Source organism: Crocodylus siamensis, chromosome 9, assembly GCF_052110815.1.
Source record: "Crocodylus siamensis isolate JL-2025a chromosome 9, ASM5211081v1, whole genome shotgun sequence".
NCBI classification, from domain to species: Eukaryota; Metazoa; Chordata; order Crocodylia; family Crocodylidae; genus Crocodylus; species Crocodylus siamensis.
The window spans coordinates 35912822-35933174 of record NC_143403.1 but is presented as its reverse complement, the minus strand read 5'-3'; the positions used below and the strand labels follow the sequence as shown (position 1 = coordinate 35933174).

Sequence of the window (20353 nt, the reverse complement as noted above, 5' to 3'; positions counted from 1 at the left end):
TGCATTTGAATGAGACATGAAATACAGTGGAGTATATGACCAGTGTTTTGGTTACAAGGCCTTGTACAGACATTCAGTTTCTCCTGGAAACGTCACCACTCTCCCAAGAGAAACCATGAGTGTATAGATGTTCAGGGAGTTTTCTCCCAGACTAAAAATGACTGCTCCAAGAAAAAAATAATCTGGAGCAACCAGGGATAAATTACTCCCAGGAGACTTTCTCCTGGGACAGCAAATATCTCTACATACCAAGGCTTCTTTCAGAAGAGAACAGAGTTCCCCTGCATATTCCCTGCCTTCCCCTGCCTCCTGTCCATGGTGGACAACAGTTTTCACCATGTCACTCACTGGACTCTGTTGCTCCAGCAGGGAGCGGAGCATGCCCCTTTCACATTCCTTATTTTGCTGCAGGAAACACAGGCTGACTCTAACCATGTGCAGCCTGGGTCAGCCAATCAGGGCTGCACTGTGCCCTGCAGCCATATGTTGCCAGGCTAAGGGAGCCAGCAAAGCATGCTGATATGCGTGTGGAGATCCTTCCTCCCAGCTGTACAGTATCATCACTGTATGCTCTCCGCTCTTCAGGGCCTCACAGTTCAAATGTTTGTACATGAGGCTCTGGGTGTCCCTGAGGGGCAGCAAGGCAGCGTAGCAGGGATCCCAGGGGGAGCATCAGGGCTGCAAAAAGGGCCCCCAAGCTGGAGCTACTGTCCCTCAGAAATGCCCTAGGGATGTACTCACTGCACAAGAGACTAACAGTAACCCCTCAGACCCAGCTCTGCCTACTCCACCTGCCACAGCATCTCCTCAGGCTGAGCCAGCTGTGCACCTAGCCCCACTTCAGGGCTGGGTCAGGCCCCATATGGCCCCAGTGCCATGGGTGGGAAGGGGAAGGAGGCAGCACATCTGATGGAGGCTGCCCCACTGGGACCAGACCTGTCCTTTACCCCATGGTGAGCTGGGGAAGGCCTCACCCAGCAGTGTGAGGAGCCTTCCAGGTCTGTGCCACAGCAGCACAGGTGCAGTGGGAGGCACAGGGAGCCAGCCATCATGACTAGGCCCCACTACTGTAGACAGGCCAGGCAAACCCACCAAGTAGCTGGGAATCTTGCTGCTATGGAGGAAAGGCCCTGCCTGACCCCTGTGGGGGGCCCAGCACCTCCCCATGGTGATGGGATCCGAGCACAGGAGAGGTCTGCAGCCCTGCTCCATCTGCAGCCCCAGCCCCAAGCCCTGCCCCTAGTGGGTGGGCACCACCTCCTAGTGGCTCAGCTACACCTATTGGCCCCTGCCTGCAGTGCCCGGCCAGTGGCCTGGGGCCCACACAGTGCCAGGCACAAAGTGAAGATGTAAGAGGCTGGTGCCAGGGCCATTCCTGCCAGAGGTCACTAATCTAGGTATGAGCTATCATTTAACTGTTTCACCAATATGACTGGAGGAGGTCAAACAGATAATTTTTAAAATTATATTAACATCCCTAGTCCTTAAGACTATGTGGTGTAGCCATCAAATCTATTCCATCAACAACCTAGTTGTGGGCTAATGTCTAATAAAGTTCTGATCAATATGTCACTGGATGCTTATATTTTCTTGGTGAATGGGGAGAACAGAATCCAAATATATTTCTAAAATTAGGGCAGTGTTAGAGATATTTTTTCTTAACAAGGAGAATTCTTTATGGTTCCACTTTTCTAAGCAAGCTGTCTAGTACTCAAACCTAAACTAGAGTCCAGCTGAGGCTTGTAATTACATGCATTTAAGACCCAAAATCTTGAAACCATGAAAGAAAGCAAATGTCACAGACAGATAACTAGGATTATAACCATACCGAATCTCTGTCCTCCATTACCCGTTGTGGTCTGGCAGGAGTTGCCGGGCTCGTGCCTTTGATTCTCTTATACTGGGTGAATAAAATATTCATTGTTGCCAGAAGGACTTCAGATAAATTGTGCCTGATCTATATGAAGAAAAAAAAAACACCCAAAAATACATGGTAGTGAAAAGCTATACAGTTATTGCTGTTAATACACAACATCGAAAAACTGAGCCTCATCACCTAGTTATACAGAGGTGTGTGCTGAGAAATGTCACTGCATAATTAACTTGATTTGAAAATACCTGGATTATTGAATACAGGTTTGTGACTTCAAGTTCCAGATGAGCATTAGGAGACTACAACTCAAACAGTCAACACATACTGTTTCTTGACAAATATTCAAATAATTTATTTTTTTTTAAAAGCTGAAGGAAAGAAGAAAAGGAATCAATGACCTCAGAATAACTGATTAACTGTTTAAATTGTTTAGATGATTTTCTAGGTTTTTCATGAAGGTGCTGTATGCTCCAGCTACACATTTCAGAAGTGTACAATGTAACTGAAACACCTGTTCCTGTTCACTAACTTATGATTCATTTCTTCAAAGAAGCAGATCCAAGAAGTGACAGCAGTGCTCTACATTTGCACGGTCCCTCAGCATTAAACTGACATTCATCAGTCTGCTACTACTGTATTCATTTCCAAGATGGCAATAACCAGTGGGACAGATTCTTCAGGTTGGTATGAGATGCACTGAACTGGATTTGAAAGGCCAACAAAAGCAATGGCCACAAAGTATTAGAAACCAGGAACTACATTAGAGATAACTTTCAAAAGGCTCCAGATACTGTTCTCTTTGAATACTGAGCTATGTTCAAAGGCTATCTGTGGCTCTTAGTTGGAAACCAGCAAGCAAAAAGGTTGCTTTATTGATGGGTCACATATATGCAAAGGCATGTCAGAAAATTCACATTGACACTGCCAATAATTAAGATGACTGGTGTGAATTTTTGCTACAGTTCCATGGAGCTAGATATGAATATAGCAGTAATTCGCATTCAAGTATTTGATGCATCTTGATCACCCTTTTCTCTATCAGTTTTTCAGAATCCAAATACCAATTGTTATGGGGAAAAGGGTTGGTAAAAGCCTTCCTTTTCCATGTTGATCAGTATTTTAAAGCTGACTTGATTTTCCAGGAAAGGGCCAAGATGTCAAACTCTTGAGGTGTTTTTGCACTTTTCAGGGATCTAAGTCATTTCACTGATGAGTCAGTGATTTCTCAGCTATTGTCTACAAAATATATTATTCAGGAAATTGATAAATTCTACAGTTAAAAGGGAAATGTCACTCGTTCACAAACAAATTATTTACAAGTTCACTTGAGGCAAAAATAATTATCCTATTAAAAATTGTCTTTAAAATATACTATAAAATTATATCTAACATTTCATATCAGTTCAAAATTAAGTCACAGAAACTTTGCTCTTGGCATGACAATTTTGATGGACCTTTCTTAGTGTAACACCTACTTTAATTTAGAAGGAAAGCCGCCCAAATACTTACTTCCCTGCCCCGCCCCACACATAGTCTGAATGGGTACTCATAGCATGCAAGACCCAATTCAATTCAAACGCTGAAATTTATTAATGAATTTTCTGAACATTGTTAGAACTCTCAAAAGATATAGGTTCAAAATGCACACTAACTGATCCACAAATGGACAACAAGATACTAGACTGATCCTAAAGCCACAAAGAATATCTTTGAAGAGGCAACCAAGACTGTGCATCCATCCTTGACAATACAACAAAAATACTAAACTGATCAATAATATTTCCAGTCACAGGCTCTAAAATGGTGAGATTACAGGGGTCTATTAGCATTTCTTCATTAAAGACATAAATAGTGAGAACCTGAAAGCACAAGGCACTGCTTACTTCATCCGTGAAATTTCTGAAGGCAGCCACCCTCTCTTCTACACAGTCTTGGCTGAGCGGTACAAGCTTTAGACGTTCAATAATCTTTGAAAAGGAAAAGCAAGAATAGAAGGAGGTTGTAGTAATAATATCTCTATGCCAAATGTTAGTAACAGGTTTGTCATTTTGAAATGTAATCTGAAATGCACCCAATTTCTCTATTAGGGAAAATACTATTTATTGGTTTAATTTCCTTACCAACTTGTTGAGAAATTTTGTTCATGCTAGCTAAAGAAAGATTTTCCTGATCGTGAGATTACAGGGAGGAAACATTTTTTTACATTCCTGTATTGTTGCAGCATCTTCTACCTCATTAAATATAAGATACCATGGCAATTTTTGTTTTAAGTGGTGTTACATGAAATGCTCTGGGTTTTCAGGGCATTAGTAAGTCTTTACTTCAAATGGAACTCTTGAAACTTACATCAAAGGCTCTGTCAATGTGACCAGCATGATATTCATCAAAAAATGTGATCAAGTCTAACAGAAGGTAGAACGTAGAATCAACAGATTTCTTTGCACTTATCCCTTGAGCTTTATACCTGAAAGAAAAAATGTTTGTAATTTTATAAAACAAAATAGCAACCACTTATATAAATGCTTTCAATTCTCTGGAAGCTCAAACTCCAAGCAAAAGGAAAGAAGACATCTAAAATACAAAGGACGTTTTTCATTTATCTTAAGTAGAAGGCAGAATTGATGGTCATGTTCTCTTTTACTCACTATTCATTTTCACTCCCACTTTTATGTCTCTCAAATGAAATGTTTGCTTACCTTTATAAGCTTAGCATTTCCATATTCATTTGATGGAAATGGACTCCTATTTTTTGAAGGACAGGTGATGTATGAGCATCTCTGCTCTCTACACAGCAGATGACTTACCAGTGCAACTTACTGCTTTAGGATAATCAGGCAAAAATCTCAGCATGACTTTAAAAAGGATTATGAATATGCATACTGATTACACTAGCCAGGAGATTAATTAAAAGGTGACCAGTCCTCTTGTCCTTTACAGTATGATCCAATGGCCAGCTAGGTCTTAAAGGCATTTCTTCCTCCTTGCAGTGAAGATAGACAGGTATTGTATATACACTTTAAATCACCCTCTGCTGCTTTAGCCATGATGCCAGTATCAGTATAGACCCCAATTCTGTACAGTATCTCTTCTGTTCTTGTCAAATGATGTGAGAATACCCAAAGAAAACAAGACTTACTGACATAAATTGCTGCATCACTAAAGCACTGTCCACAGTACAATTAATGAAGAAAAACCCATGCAATTGGGGAAGGAGAAGAACGTAATCTAGTCAGACTCTTTGAGGCTAAATAAGAACTAAGTATGGAGGAGTGAGGAGTGAAAAGAAAGGCAAAATCTAACTATTCGTGGCGTGGCTGTAAAGTACTACTGTCAAACAGCAATACTTAGCAAACTCCCTCACAGATACTAAAGCAAGTTATTTTAATGCCCAGTGCAGGTTCTGCAGCAGCTTGAACTGTGGAGCTGAACGATACATCCTGCCAAGCCAATACAGTGCTAATTTTCACTCCATTTTAACCTGTGCTATATAGAAGTTAAACAGATTGAAATGGTAACCTAAAAACATCCCTGACCAATAAGGAAAGCAAAAGACACTGGACTATAAATCAGTGCATCATTTATCTGTTTTTCACTTTTAAAGTTGCTTGAAGACTTTCTTGGTTGATTTATTTATTCCATGAAAAGTACCAAGACTTTAGTAAAGCACAGGAATGGGACCAAGCATAACATCCTGTCTCTGACAGCAATCAGTACCAGATACTGCAAACAAAGATGTAAGAATCCTATATTAAAACTATTTTCCAATAACATGCCAATTCTGTCTTACCCCAGCCACTGGTAAAACAAGATGGTTAATAACCCTTATAAATGTTTATCCTAGTTAGCACTCTCTATTAAACACAAATCACTTTCTTACTGCTCATACAAAATTTCAATATCCAAAAGGCTCTTTACCTCAATAACATCTTACAGCAGCAAATTCTACTGGCAGCCTTGCATAAAACTACCTGTGATCAGTTCTGAATTTAAACATGTTACTTTTTTTTTATCCATCTCTACTCAAATAAAACAACGGGACAACTCTGTTTTTAGAAAACAAAGTTTTCAGAGCACTATACTCCCAATACTTCTGTTACATTCAATCATCTCACAGCGATTCCTACTTTTATAGCTCGCCTGGAATTAAACTTAAAGTCAGTGTCCTCTACAGCAACCAGTTTGTCCCGTGTCTATACATTTTTGCTAATAATCATCTTTTAGATGTAAACCTGTTTGCATTTATTGTTAACTAGATTATCTCTACATCTTCATCATTAGCAATTTTGCACAATCATTTTTTGTTCTGGTCAAGGATAATATTTCTTGCTTCTGAAAAATTCATCTGACCAGGAACTCAAGATTACATCTTCCATTTTTATAATATAACTAATGAAAAGCAGGACAGAGCAAATTCTGACTCCTTTTCTGCTGAAAAAATCACTCAGGACAGCTCAGACCAGTATGGACAAGGTCAAGAAACTCCCACGGAACTGTCAGAGATATTTGAGCCCTGATCTAGAATGGTTAGGTATGCTCTAGTCATCTCGTGGTCTCCAAGATCTTTCCCCAGTAGGTCTTACCTCTCTGCAATGGAATGTGCCATGTTCTTCAGCCTCTCTTTATTCGACTGGGGACTGCTGATCTGTGGCACCATGGGGCTGAGTAATTTATTCATCAGTTCTAAAACCTTGTCTGGATTCTGTTAAAAAATGCATTAAAGGAAAGGGAATGTTACAGGGCCTGACTATTATACCTTCACAAAGCAAGCCAGTGCTTTGTGATCCTGCAGTGTTGACCGCCTCCAGAGACACCATTTCACTGAGTCAAGAGTAGGTATCAAATGATCACCTATTAGCTAGTAGCAATATGTTGCTCATTGTAATAGGGAAAAAAAATCAGAATTTCATACAGCTCTCAAATTCCTGTTAAGCCACATTTATTGCACTATTCCTTTTGGCTTAGGATAAATTTCAAAATAAAAAAAACACTTTTATTACAATAAAAGATCACTTGTTCTTTGCCTATTTCTAAATGCTTTGCAATTAATTCTGAAGAACATACGCAGTGTAAACTACTTTGCTGGCCAGAATACTGCCATTCATGGGAACAACTAGTTGAAAAAGTGCCACATAGATAAATCCCAGTATGGGTTGGAAAGTCAGGTCCAGGTCCTAAATCATCTCAGTAAAATCAATGCAACAGCTAAGACGAGGAGGAATTAGTTCCTAATATTACAAAGTCTGTTCAAGTTCTGAAATTAAAATAACCTTCTAATTGAAGCTGATATTTTTAAAATACGATGATGAAATAGGTGCATGCATATGGCAACTATTGGAACATATTTACCTTTGCAAGGTCATAAAGTTTTGCAGCTTCTTCAAACAAGCCTTTATTTTCTGCCACTGAAGCAACTTTGTTAATGATAAGCTTTGTGTCACTAGTAAACTTGTCTATGACTCCAGGCTGATGAGACAAAGCAAATAAAGAAGGGGACAAAAAAAAAAAAAAAAAAAAATCAGAAATCAAAATTACTTTACAATTCCTGGAATATTCTGTCTAGACAATGAATATTTTGCATGTTAGATTATGGTTAGAATGGCCTGTACATTTCCATGGGAATAAATAAAAAGGCCAAGTTAAAAATAGTAAAGAGTTCTTCTGGGAGAAGGTCTCTTTATCAGGAGTCAGCACTGAGACATCTGCTGTTCCTAATTTATTCATAATAACCCAGATAACAGGTCAAATTCTGAACTATTTTAATTTACTGATGACACACCACTGGAGAAAAGAATGAAACACAAAAGACTTCAGTGTTTTGGTGGCTTTTGATAGGTTGTATGTAGTTACAGACATTTTTATGATAACAAACAGAAGGGAAGTGCTATTAGAATTAAACACGTGTGTATACTCACACACACAAGGGAAAAAGTAAAAATATTATGAAAAATGTCTTGTGTGATCTCCTTTATATAATACACATTAAAATGAAATCTCCAGAAAGTCTCCTTTACACAAGCACCATTGCTGCAGTCATTATACTATAGGAAACAATGAACATGATTGTATTTCAAAGGAAATCAAGCAAAATTAAGAAAACTGGACTCACTGCTACAGGTATAAATAACCTGAAATGCTCCAAATCCCTCAAACATACCATTATAAAAAGAAAAATAAGTTGTAAAGGTTACTGCAAAAATGAAATTGAAAACTCACTCACTGATTTTAGATTAAAACAAACACAATAGGTGAGAAATGTCCAGAGGAAAACCCTGCCAGTAACCAGAAATACTTTTAACAAAGCCATTTGCCTGGGCAAGCACTGCTTGGGCAAGATCATTTGAGATCTGAACACATTTCATCTTCCAAACTGAGAGGCATAAAGAAAAATGGGGCTTCAGTGAACAGGCTCTTTGCATTAGTTACCCAGAACTATATACACCGCTCTCTCAAAAGTTTCCTCTGTCTTTTGTCTGTCTGTTCATATGTTCTAGTTTCAGAATATAACTTTTTACGGTAGAATCAAGATCAATCACTCAGTTGCTCTTATTTTCTTAACTGCAAAGATTTGCAACAGGCTGCAATACATTTCTTTTGATGGAAAGCAAGGAAGTTCCGTACGCTACCTTACTAGGGAAGCCTTCTTTAATGAACAGATCTCCCATCTACTAAGACCATACAGTTTATTACACAATGTAGAGACCTGAGGAAAGGTAGTTTATGGTTGAAAGATTGTCTAACCTCTTCCAACTATACAGTCGATCCAATTAAATACATCACAACTCTCATACACTGTAGATGAAATCCTGGCCTCTTGGAAGGCTATTAGAATGGTGCTACTGAATTCTATACAGACAAGATTCCAAACTAAGTTTTTGTTACTTTAGATATATACTGTCCACTTTCAGAGGACAAAGCTTATTTTGTTAACCCTGGCCTATGGTAATTTGCTTTTTTCTTGCCAACTATCACTACTTCACGCTGAGGCAAATGACTAATAATTTTGAAAAATATTGGGTGATTGGAGCAGAAGCAGACATGCCATAAAAATACTAGCTTGGCTAATAAATTGCACAAAAGCCTCACTCATAAATGTGAGTTTAATGGGAAAAAGCACCCAGCATGTATCTGTATGCAAATATCTATCAACTTACCTTTCTACTGCCATCATTCTCCACCTTCCCAAGAATCATATCAAACTGTACATGTGACCCATTCACAGAGGGGGAAAAAAGGGAAGAATATTAAATCACTTACATAAATACAACTGCATACTTGCTAATAGTATGAAGCTGCAAATCTACGTATATCACAAAACAAAGATCTCAATTAAAGCAAATAATTATTTAAAATAATGCAAATGTAAACACATCTGATACTGCATTAATCCAACACTATGCAGATGGCCATGTGGCCTTTATGAGAACTGGATTTCTGTGTTACTGAAACAGCACACATACAGAGTGAAAAAAGAAAAGACAGTCATAGCTCTTAGGACTTAAGTAATGTTGAAATAGTTTGCATACTTTGAAATGGCATTTTCTAACAGGGTAGATTTCAGCATTAGCAAGGAAAGAAGAAGACAGCTAAAGATACCTCTCTGCTTTCAATTACTAGCTCACTAACACAACGCAAGAACATATTTTCTCCTTGGCTATCCTTCTCGTTCCTGTAAAATTAAAATAGAAAAGAAAAAGCATGTCACAATTTTAAAAATTATTTTATAGCATAAAATTCTACAGCTGAGTCATAGCTCCTACCTGAGAAAGTAAAAATACTGCAGGGCTTCTCTGGGGTCTGTCGACTCAAACTTACGTGTGTAAAGCATCAAAAGGCGGACAAAATTAAGGCGCCGGATGCCAGGAGGGTCACCAGCCTCATGACTCACTGTGATATCGGAAATAACACAGATCAAAACAATATTCCTTACCATCAGACATCTGGCACTGTTCTAAATTAACTAAAGGTCATAGCCAGATTTCAAAGACATTCACAGAGTGAGCAAAGATATCAATAACCCTAAATGGTTAACCCTTAGAGACTACTGACATACTGCAAATCAGATGATGGGTGTGTGTCTGAAGTCTCTAGAGAGTTAAAAATCAGGCCAAGACAGACAAACCTCTCATTGTAAAGTAAACATGAAGGACTTACATAGCTGTGCACTCTGCCCAGAAGATTTGAGGAGGAGCTTTAACTCAAAAAGAACCAAAGCAACATGAACAGCATGACAACGCAAGCGCTCCGTCCGAAAAAGAAAAGCAACTGCAGCTTCAAACTGTGCTGTCAAGAATAAGACTTGGAAGTAGAGAAATGGCTGTTGATTCACTGCAAAATGTGATTCACCTAAAGAAAAGACACATATGTGCACTAATGAAGACGATTCTGCTCCTGAAGACCAATGAGGGTGGGTGATTGGGGTCACAATACATCATCACTGTTTACTTAGTGCAAATGAAAAGTAAGGATGCAAGACAAAACAGAAATCTAATTGGTGGCTTATCTCTAATTGTTCCCTTGCAAACATATCATGACAGGCTACATCATAGAAGTGTATTCAGGAGATACAGGGGAACAAATGAAAGGAGTCCTCTTTTTAGTGTGTGTGTGCATGTACACATACATGTGTGTGTGTTTTTGATGATGACCCCTCATCCTGGTCACACTAACAGTCTCCATTGACCCTTATGTTATCATTCATAATTGTGCAAAAAGTTACCTACTCAGAACTCCTTACATTCATCTGCACCAATGGCAGTTTTTTATGCCTCCCTCACTCTTCAAAGTGGAAGGAAACATAATTACTGAGGTTAAGCTCCTGCCATATTGAGGCTGGTTTCTTAAAGGGCTTCTCATTTAGTTATTTACAAGAAGAGAAAAACACTGGAAAGAAAGGCATGCCTGAAAAAGGACGGGATTCCTATTTTCTTTTCTCAATTTCAGGTAGTGGCAGCTAAACTGGAAGAGCTTAGCACAGGGGCGGGCAATTATTTCAGGCGGAAGGCCGCTTAACAAGGTTTGGGTAAGCTATTGAGGCCCGTATGGGTAGCCCCACCCCTTGACAGGTACCTCGGCCCCTGGCTGGCTTTTGGGACCAGAAGTCCTACCCTTAACCCCTGATATTTGCCACCAGAAGTCCCTCCTCTTCCCCACCAGAAATACTCCTTTTGGGAGGGGGGGTTGCCATCTTAGAACCAGAAAAAAACCAAATCATACACTAGAAGTCAAACACCTATTATAACATATTTTAATTTTATTATAAACAATATTTTTGTCATGATTTGTGTTTGTGTACTGTATATAGAAATGACTGCATAATAATTCAAAAATAAATTCTTAGTCTTTTATATTGTGTGGAGAGGTATGCATGGGGGTGGGGAAGATGTGGGGGTGTTTATGGTGGGGTGCAGGGGGAGTTTGTGAGGGGGTGTGGCTGCATGTGGGAGGCATAGGGTATGTTGGGGTTGTGGGGCATTTGTGGGGTGTGGGTGTGGGGCTGTGGAACACACTGTCCTCTCCTGCAGTCAACGCAAGCAACACTGGTGGGTGTGTGTGTGGGGTATGAGGGGTGTGGGGACCCTTCCCCCCACACCCCACCATGGTGCAGCAGCAGGCAGGGGCGCTGGTGCCTGGCTCTGGCCAACGCTGCACATCACAGCGAGGAGTTCCCCACACTCATCGGGCACAGGAGGGAACCCCCAGGTGCTGGAGCCAGCTGCTTTCCCTGCCCCAGCCCAGTGCCTGGGGCTTCCCTGCTATGCCCGGTGAGTGCAGGGAGTGCCAGGGAAATAAATGGCCCAGCAGGGGCTGCACTCCTTGCAGCACTGGCCAGAGCCAGGAGCCAGGCACTAGCACCAAGCAGAGTAACCCCCCCATGCTGTTGCTGCCCCTGCAGCCTGCAAGGGATGTGCGCCATGGAGGGCAGAGAGTGGGGGAGTCCCCATACCTCTCACACCCACAACCTGCACACCTGAGCTCAGTCCTGCTGCCACCCCCCTACTGCAGTCCCCCCTTCCCCCCACTTCTCTATCTGCTGCCCAGATAGAGCAGGACACTAGGGAAGCCTGCTGCAGCAACCACACCCATGGTACCTGAGCCAGCCTGTCCACCCATGAGGGTGGGAGCAAGGCAGAATAGGATATGTTGGGGGTGGGTGTAGGTGCCTTGCTTCTGCCCTCGTGGGTGCAAGGGCTGGATGGGGCACAATTCATTCTGGGGGGCACCGCGGGCCAAATGGAAGTGGCCTGGCAGGCCATATTCAGTCCGCAGGCCATATTTTGCCCACCGCTGGTTTAGCAGACCCAGAAAAAATAGTTTGTAGTTTACAATGGGCAAAACACACAGAGCCCCTCATATAGAAAGCATCTGGAATTTATCTGGGCTACTCAGAAGCTAAATTCAGTCGGTCCTTATGAGATCTGCTATTTTTCTAAAGGAATGCTATGTCTGGTTGCTAATTTATCCAAGAGTATCTGTAACCTCAGCAGTGAGTAATGGATAAGTGAAGGGGCCATCTGGACTGTTTACATAATTACAACCGGAAAATACCTTAAGCAGAAAGAAACAGAACAGCAACAGAGCCCCATGTAAACTTTCTTACCATAGTCTTCAAGTAGTTGTTTCTGGAACTGTGATAAAGTTAACCTATCTTGTGGGGAGCTGGTACCATCATCATCAAAACACACTTGCTTGAGCTAAACAGAAAAGAAAAGAAACAGAAATGAAGACACTTAAATAAATTTCTCCTCCACAACATGCTAGGAACCAGTCAACTAACTAGCAAGCACTTTCATTCACAATTCTTAGTGTGTGAATATGTGAGAAAGACGAATTACAGAATCCCTATATATTCACCTTAGAGTTCCTAAGGAGGAGAAGTTACCTCGCTATTACATGTCAGCTCTGATGGCACACAGAACTACAAACTGGAGTTGTACTTACATTTCTGCCACCATTTTGTTACCAAATAGGGACCCACATGCATCATCATAATGCAACTGAAAGACTAGAATGGACTAGTGAGAATGCCCAGGAATACAGAGTAACTTCCTATAATGCTGGAGGAAAAGCTACCTCCCTCAACCCTTCCTCCTTTTCAAGTAGTTATATCTCTAAGGAACGGCGCACAAGATGGTGAAAACATAGTTTCATAGTTTGTAGGGTCGGAAGGGACCTGAGCAGATCATCAAGTCCAACCCCCTGCCATGGGCAGGAAAGGATGCTGGGGTCAAACGACCCTAGCAAGGTGTTTGTCTAGCCTTGTCTTAAAGACCCCCAGGGTAGGAGCCAGCACCACTTTGCTTCGAAGTCGGTTCCAGATCCTAGCTGCCCTGACCATGAAGTAGCGCCTAATGTCTAATCTGTATTTACCCTCTGCCAGCTTGTGACCGTTATTTCTAGTCACTCCTGGTAGCACTCAGGGGAACAGGGACACCCCCAATGCCTGCTGGTCCCCTCTGACTGGTTTGTAACAGGCCACTAGATCCCCCCTCAGCCTTCTCTTCTGGAGGCTGAACAGGTTCAGGTCCCTTAGCCTCTCCTCATAGGGCCTGCCCTGCTGCCCCTGATCATGCGAGTGGCCTTCCTATGGACCCTCTCCATGTTGTCTACATCCCTCCTGAAGTGCAACGCCCAGAACTGGATGCAATACTCCAGATGCAGCCTGACCAGTGCCACATAGAGGGGGAGGATCACCTCCTTGGACCTGCTCAAGACGCATCTGCGGATGCATGACAAGGTGCGGTTGGCCTTCCTGACTGCATCCCCACACTGTTGGCCCATGTTCATCTTGGAGTCAATGATGACTCCAAGATCCTTTTCTGTCTCTGCACTGACCAAGAAGGGAGTTCCCCAGCCTGTAGGTATGGTGCTGGTTCTTCCTCCCCAAGTGCATCACCTTGTACTCGTTGGTGTTGAATCCCATCCTATTCTCATCCACCTACCCCTGTAACCTGTCTAGGTCCGATTGTAGACTATTCCTCCCTTCTAATGTGCCCACATCCCCCCACATCTTAGTGTCATCAGCAAATTTGAACAGGGTGCTTTTTACTCCCTCATCCAAGTCACTGATGAAGATGTTGAACAGTGCGGGCCCGAGGACTGAGCCCTGGGGGACCCCGCTGCCCACATCCCTCCAAGTCAGAAATAACCCATCCACCACCACACTCTGGGTGCAGACTCCAGCCAGTTGGTGACCCATTTGGTTGTGTAGGTGTTGACACCACAGTCCCCCAGTTTTTTAATGAGAACGGGGTGAGAGACAGTGTCGAAGGCCTTCCAAAGTCCAGAAAGACTATGTCTACTGCTACCCCTGCATCTAAGCATTTGGTGACCTGGTCATAGAAGACCACCAGGTTGGTCTGACAGGACCTGCTTCTAATGAACCCGTGTTGGCTGCCCCCAAGCATAATCTCCCCTTGTGGACATGTGCCAAGATAATTCTCTCAGAAAGCTTATCCAGGATTGATGGTAAGCTCAGCATCAGGGTGTATCCCTTGCTGTCAATGGAGCAATGCTGATTTACAACAACACAAGCAGCAAGGATTTCTTAGGATGATATTTTAACTTCTTGCATAATTTCTGGACCATCATGGCTACAACACCACTCTTACACTACTAATTTACAACAACTAAGGATATGAACTATGAAATTCCAATATTAAAATATGACTTACCTTCAGCCAAAGATAATCTTCTGTTTTATCAGCAACTTCACTCTGGTTATCAGTGATGTCACACCGGCCTATGATACAATAAACAGCTCTTTTGTAAGGGTCAGTATTGTTCCTCAGGGCTCGTCTGTAATGGAGGCGAAGCTTATTTTCAGTGGCAGGGGATAATCTAAAAAAAATAAAACCAGACAATTAGACTAGGCACTTAGGAAAACTGACAATTTCCAACTTCCCCACTAGAAATCTAGAAACACAAAGACATCCCTTTCACCTGCTATTCACAATTACAAAGAATACTAAGTACTGTTAATACTAAAGACATACAAAAGGCTTTTTTCCTAAACAAAATGCTTAAAATATTTTTAAAAACTTTACTAAAATGTAAAATGAGAGTTGTTTAAAAAAAAAAGCATGAACACTAAATTAAGTGGGTATCAGAGGGGTGAGCCCAATTTTATACAATCTCACTCACTCCAGCAATTCTTAGCCCGGGATAAGAAAAAGGAACACTTGGGTCACAACAAGTTTACTAAAGCGAGTCAAGTTCTATAATATGGAGTCCAGTATGAGAAAAACTGTTTAAACTTTAGCATTAATGTTTAGTACTATATTCTTTAACATTATACTTTGCTTACAGGGAAGCTTAAGGAATCAAATAAAAAATAAAATGTTCTTCTAGACCCATAATAAGATCTTATTTGTCAACTCTGGAGACAAACTACATTTTTATGGATGAAATAAAAACAAAATGAATCAATTATACTGTCTATTTTTAAAATGTTGGTAATGGAAACCACGACAAAATTGTCATCGTGGTTTCTGGAACAGTACTGCTATAATGTGCGCCGTCTTGGATTTTGAGAGCCAAATCAATCCATAAGAGTATGAATAAATCTACCTTAGACAAAGCAAAACAAAACAAAACACTTGACTAGTAGCACTTACAGCATTTTTCATAGTTATTCAGAACCTGATCCCACAAAAATATGGGCATTTATTCTGCTCAAGTGTGCCTATGTGATTGGTGTCTTAACTGGTATTACCAAGAACAACACAGGGTAAAGTGATACATTAAATGGTTTAAATCACAACACTGATCTATACCCGGTTTCTTATTGTCCCTCAACAACCCAGATCCTGAAACCATCTCAGCATGTGCCACCTCTACCTGTTCACCCTGCTTCCTGAGAACAGCTGCTTCATACAATTCCCAAGCAAGTCAAGCTCTTAGTCACCTGAATCCTTTTATATAACAATTGGTTTTGTTGCAAGTGCTACCCATGTTGAAAGTTAGTGAGGAGTGCATCCTAAAAGGATTTTAAAATGAAGCATGCAACAGGGTAACAAAAAATAGGATTTACAACTGCGTATCAGATCAGTTCTGTAAAGTCCAATATCCCACCATCCTAGAAAGTGGATCACCTGCTAAAAAAATGAAGCTAACACTGGTATATTAGTTTTGAAGTGTAAATCCCTGCATATTTTCAAACAATTCTCTCTCTTTGGAGGTTTCTAGATTTCAAAGCCACAAGTTTAAAATGTACACAGTCTTCTTATGTACAGCAAAAGCTGTGTTAACGGGCACTTTATTAGCCAGAAAACTCCACTAACTGGCATCCAAGGGATGCGGCAAAAGTGAAACCCGAAGTACCACTTCTGGGGGACTTACAGTTTCACCGAGCTGAGTTTTTCTTTGCCACTTCTTTGGCACACAGCCCAGGGCAAAGCAGCCTGCACGGGGCCCCCCCTCTCTGTCCCCCAGCACACTGATGCCAGGGAATGCACCAGACAGTGCACATTTGATTAACCAGCATATTTGATTAACTGGCATCCCCCATTCCAAGGGGAAGCCGGATAACAGAGATTTTACTGTACAAATTAAATGCATGGAGCCACTAGTAAGAAGCAGGGATCCTCGTTTTCCCTGATAAAAAAATTCCAAACTCTCTGATTAAAAACCCAAAATCCGTGATTAAAATGAAAGACCACTCTATATATATATATAGGTACCAGTTGAACACAAATGTTTTCTTGATATATTTACAATTTTAAAGCAATTTGGAAGCCTACCAGTACCTCAATCGCTATAATAAAATAAATTCTAAATACCTATAAAATTTGGTATTTGACTTCTGGGTTTTTTAATCACAGAAAATCAGAGCTCCCCCTGCCCCCTTAGCTCACAGAACATAGGTCCAAGCCCCACTCCCAAGCCATAGCCCCCCAGCCCTGCTGGTGCTCCTCACTTCTTACCCACAGCACCCCAGACTCATGGGTGCCCCTCATTCCTCCCACATCCCCACTGGTCCTGCAGATGCCCCTCACTCCCCACCCATAGACCCTTGCCCGCCCCCAGCCCTGCTGGAGGCAGCTCCCAGCTACCAGGGCTATGGGGCCAGGGACCCGGGTCCACAGCCCCCTGCCGCCCCACAGAAGCACCCAAGCCCCAGCTGCTGCCCACAGGAGGTAGCGGCTGCTGCAGCAGAATGGAATCTGGCTCCCCATCCCTGCTGCCTGTCTGCTGCAGGCTCAGGTTAGGGCCAACTCCTTGCTACTGCATACACTCCTGGAGGGGCAGGGGGGACCCATGCCCCCCAGATCTGTGTGCAGGATGGGTGCGGGTTGCCTGCTGAGGGCTCAGGCTGCCTACCATAGGCTCCGGCTCCTCACCTTACTGCCCTCCCCCAAGGTCTCTGCAACCCAACAGGTGCGACCCAGCACTACAGGGCAGAATGGGGTGGTGAGGGGAAGCTTCTTGCTGCTACAAGCTAGGAAGGAGTCTTTCCTACCTTGCTTCTGTGGCAATATGGCTGAGGGCAAGCAAAATGCAGGGACATCTGAACCCCAAGCCTCTGGGCTTGAGTCTGCATGTAAGATGCCCGCCAAATGATTTGGAAACATCTGAATTTCCAAGTGGGGGTGGTGTATGTCTGCCAGTAGTAGAGGCCATATACAGCTCTTGAATGATTCACAGATTTGGAATTGATTTGGCTTGTAATATTAAAAATTTGCTAAAATAAATAAATAAATAAATGCTTCTTGCAGCTGCAAGCTCCGCAGCTGCCTTGGCGAGGCATTCCTTGCCTGTGTAGCAGTATTCCCTGGCTGCACGCCAGGGCAGCACGGAGTTTGCAGCAGCCAGAAGCTTTCCCGCATGCACCCACTGGGCTGCAGAGGTCCCAGGGAGGGCAGCAGGGCAGGGAGCCTGAGCCCAAAGCCCTCCCAGCACACAGATCTGGGGGGTATGGGCTCCCACTGGCCCCCTGGAGTGTGCACAGTGGTGGGGAGCTGGCCCCACCCCCTATCCCCCAGACAAGCCCCCTGCAGCCCCATCCACCTCCCCATTGGAGCCCTGCAACTGTGCCCCAAGCACCCCCCAGCTGGGCAGCAGCTCTGTCTAACTCCCTCCATCCCTCCTTATGGGGACCTCATTCCCCCCAACTCCCCCTGACTTACCTGCGAGAGCACATGCACATGCACATGGTGCCCCCTGCCTGACCGCCCTCCTCCTGCTCCCCCCCCACAGCTCCTTGCTGGCTGGAACTCCACCAGCCTACAGAGAACTCTTTGCAAATGTGTAAAATCTGCAGTTTCTCTGTTAAAATCAAAAATCCATGTTTTCCTTGGGTAAAGGGGGAAATCTGCATTTTTCTCTGTTTCTCCTGGGGAAACAGAAAACCCAGATCTCTGGTAAGGATACAACAGCATTTCATTTTCCTGCTCAAAGGATTCCCCATTCTCTGAAAGAATTTTCACCACAGAAGCCCCTTCCTAGTCTACCATACCTTTTATCTTTACTGAGCATATACTCCTGGAACCAGGTTTTAAACTCTCCCAGCTGGTGCTGTGCCCGATTCACCACATGCAGAGCTGCAAGGAGATCTCCACAGCGTATGCAATAATAAATCAATGCCCAGACAGGATGGCCTTCCACTTCCCCATCCTGAGAACAGAAAAACAGCTCTTATGATACTCTGTTTTCTTTTTGGACATGCCAACCTACTTCATTTTCTTCTGGCAACATCCCAAAGTTTGCTTTTATACCCAACTCCCCACTTCCATGAGAATCCTGTTTGTGTAACAACAGCCTGGATTCCAGCCCACTTCAACATTTCAAGGAAGCTGTGCCTGTCAATACCCACTTGCATAAGAAGCAACCTTTACTAAGTCGCAACAGTAAGAGCACAAGAGAGTAAGTAGGCAGTCAGCTGTTGTCATTCTCCTATTTGCATTGACAAAGGGCTGTGAGAAAAATGACTTTTTATGCCTTCCAGTTCTAGCAAATCAAGGTAGCAGAAGTAATTAATGGGGCAGAGAACAGGGGTGAGATTTGTAAGAGCCACTGGATGTATGCTTATTTTCTTGGGGTTGATGAGTGTTCCAGATTCTGATCAACTCTTTTTGCTTTTTATGTATTACCTCATCTACTTTAGAATGGGCAGGAGAAGGCTTCTGGTGTAGTGCCATGTCAGTAAATACATAAGAGCAGATCAAAACACTTCACTGAATTGTTTTTACTACCTTTGTACAGAAGTACTCCTCACTCTGCTCCTCTGATTCCAAATTGTTGAAAGGAACAATAGACATAAAAGTTCTGATGGGTTTTGGTGATGCACATAATAAATTTGTATTTACTACAGCACATGGTATGCTAAGCTTCTTCCTCAATCATTTACCAATCAGGATTTCATGCTGCTGGTTGCCATTGTGATTCCCTGTGTGAGCTTCTGGGAAGATGATTAATTACCCACTAGCTACAATTTCTCTTTCTACCAGCTTACTTCAATTGCTGAGATTCATTCTTCTCCCTTGGGAGTGGAAAAGTCTGGGGAAAGGTTATGCCAAACCACAGAAAGACACCAAATGAAAACCCTAAAACAAACTCCAACATCAACTAGTTAAAAAGCTTTAACATATTGAAGACACGAGCATAAAAAAGGGTTCAGTTAGGACTATTACTTCAATAGAAAATAATTCTGTTAAAAAAAGCACCCTTTCCAATTACTGTCACTTATTAAGGTTTTATTTAAGAGATGAGCTCAGAAGATTTTCACCTGCAATAAACCAAATGTCAGTTAAATGGAAAGCCTGATATTATTCTCTAGCACCAATGCAAGCCTTTATGTTCAATTTCAGTGGGCTTTGGATATAACACTATAAAATATTAGTGATACTGTTACTGATAGAGAAAAATACCCATACTAAATGTGGGTCTCACTGGGTAAGCAATGATTGAGCTGAATTTGAACTGTTCAGGTTTCTATTTCATATATCTTTAAAATACTCCATTTGATTTTGGACAGTGTCTCAAACCAACTTCCCCATTAATACTTTCAAATATACAGGCACAATTTAGTTGCTGGCACAATTTTTTTCACCCACTGTTACAGGTTCATGAATTTGATTTTGTTGAGATTTCTAAATAATTGGTTTTTGCTTGTGCTTCAAAGTTCAGGACCTAGACATCTATACATCAACTGTACCTACATATCTATATGGCTGCCACATAACTATATGGCTGCAGCAGTACAAAAGAAAACTGCTTAATTGTTTTTTAAATTTAACTCGTTAAATCTGTGCATATCTAATATTTCTTACCCTCATCTATTTTAATGCCTGTTAGTTCCCCTTCACAAAGAATCCTAATATGTTGTAATTATAAGGGCTCAGGTACAAGCCTTGACCACACTTTTGTAACTGTTGCCAAAGCAAGTTAAGGAGTTTCTATTTTTTCCTCATTATTTTATCTGTAAATAATTCAGGAGAAAAAGACAGGCAACCTTACCCAATGCATTCAAAATTATATGACACC

General features: G+C 42.1%; 1 protein-coding gene across 5 annotated transcripts in view; it reads right to left on the bottom strand.

Moving 5' to 3' along the window:
• NUP93 (nucleoporin 93) overlaps positions 1 to 20353 on the bottom strand; it is a 152148-nt gene that overhangs the window by 7645 nt on the left and 124150 nt on the right. For all 5 annotated transcript variants that reach the window (XM_090062178.1, XM_090062177.1, XM_090062179.1 and 2 more), the window contains 12 exons: positions 18327 to 18484; positions 14545 to 14710; positions 12471 to 12564; positions 10025 to 10216; positions 9631 to 9757; positions 9467 to 9539; positions 9025 to 9069; positions 7220 to 7336; positions 6454 to 6572; positions 4220 to 4337; positions 3757 to 3840; positions 1829 to 1957 (listed from right to left, as the gene is read on the bottom strand). In XM_090062178.1, the coding sequence (XP_089918304.1) occupies positions 1829 to 1957; positions 3757 to 3840; positions 4220 to 4337; positions 6454 to 6572; positions 7220 to 7336; positions 9025 to 9069; positions 9467 to 9539; positions 9631 to 9757; positions 10025 to 10216; positions 12471 to 12564; positions 14545 to 14710; positions 18327 to 18484 (1422 nt within the window). The remainder of the gene's footprint in view (positions 1 to 1828; positions 1958 to 3756; positions 3841 to 4219; positions 4338 to 6453; positions 6573 to 7219; positions 7337 to 9024; positions 9070 to 9466; positions 9540 to 9630; positions 9758 to 10024; positions 10217 to 12470; positions 12565 to 14544; positions 14711 to 18326; positions 18485 to 20353) is intronic.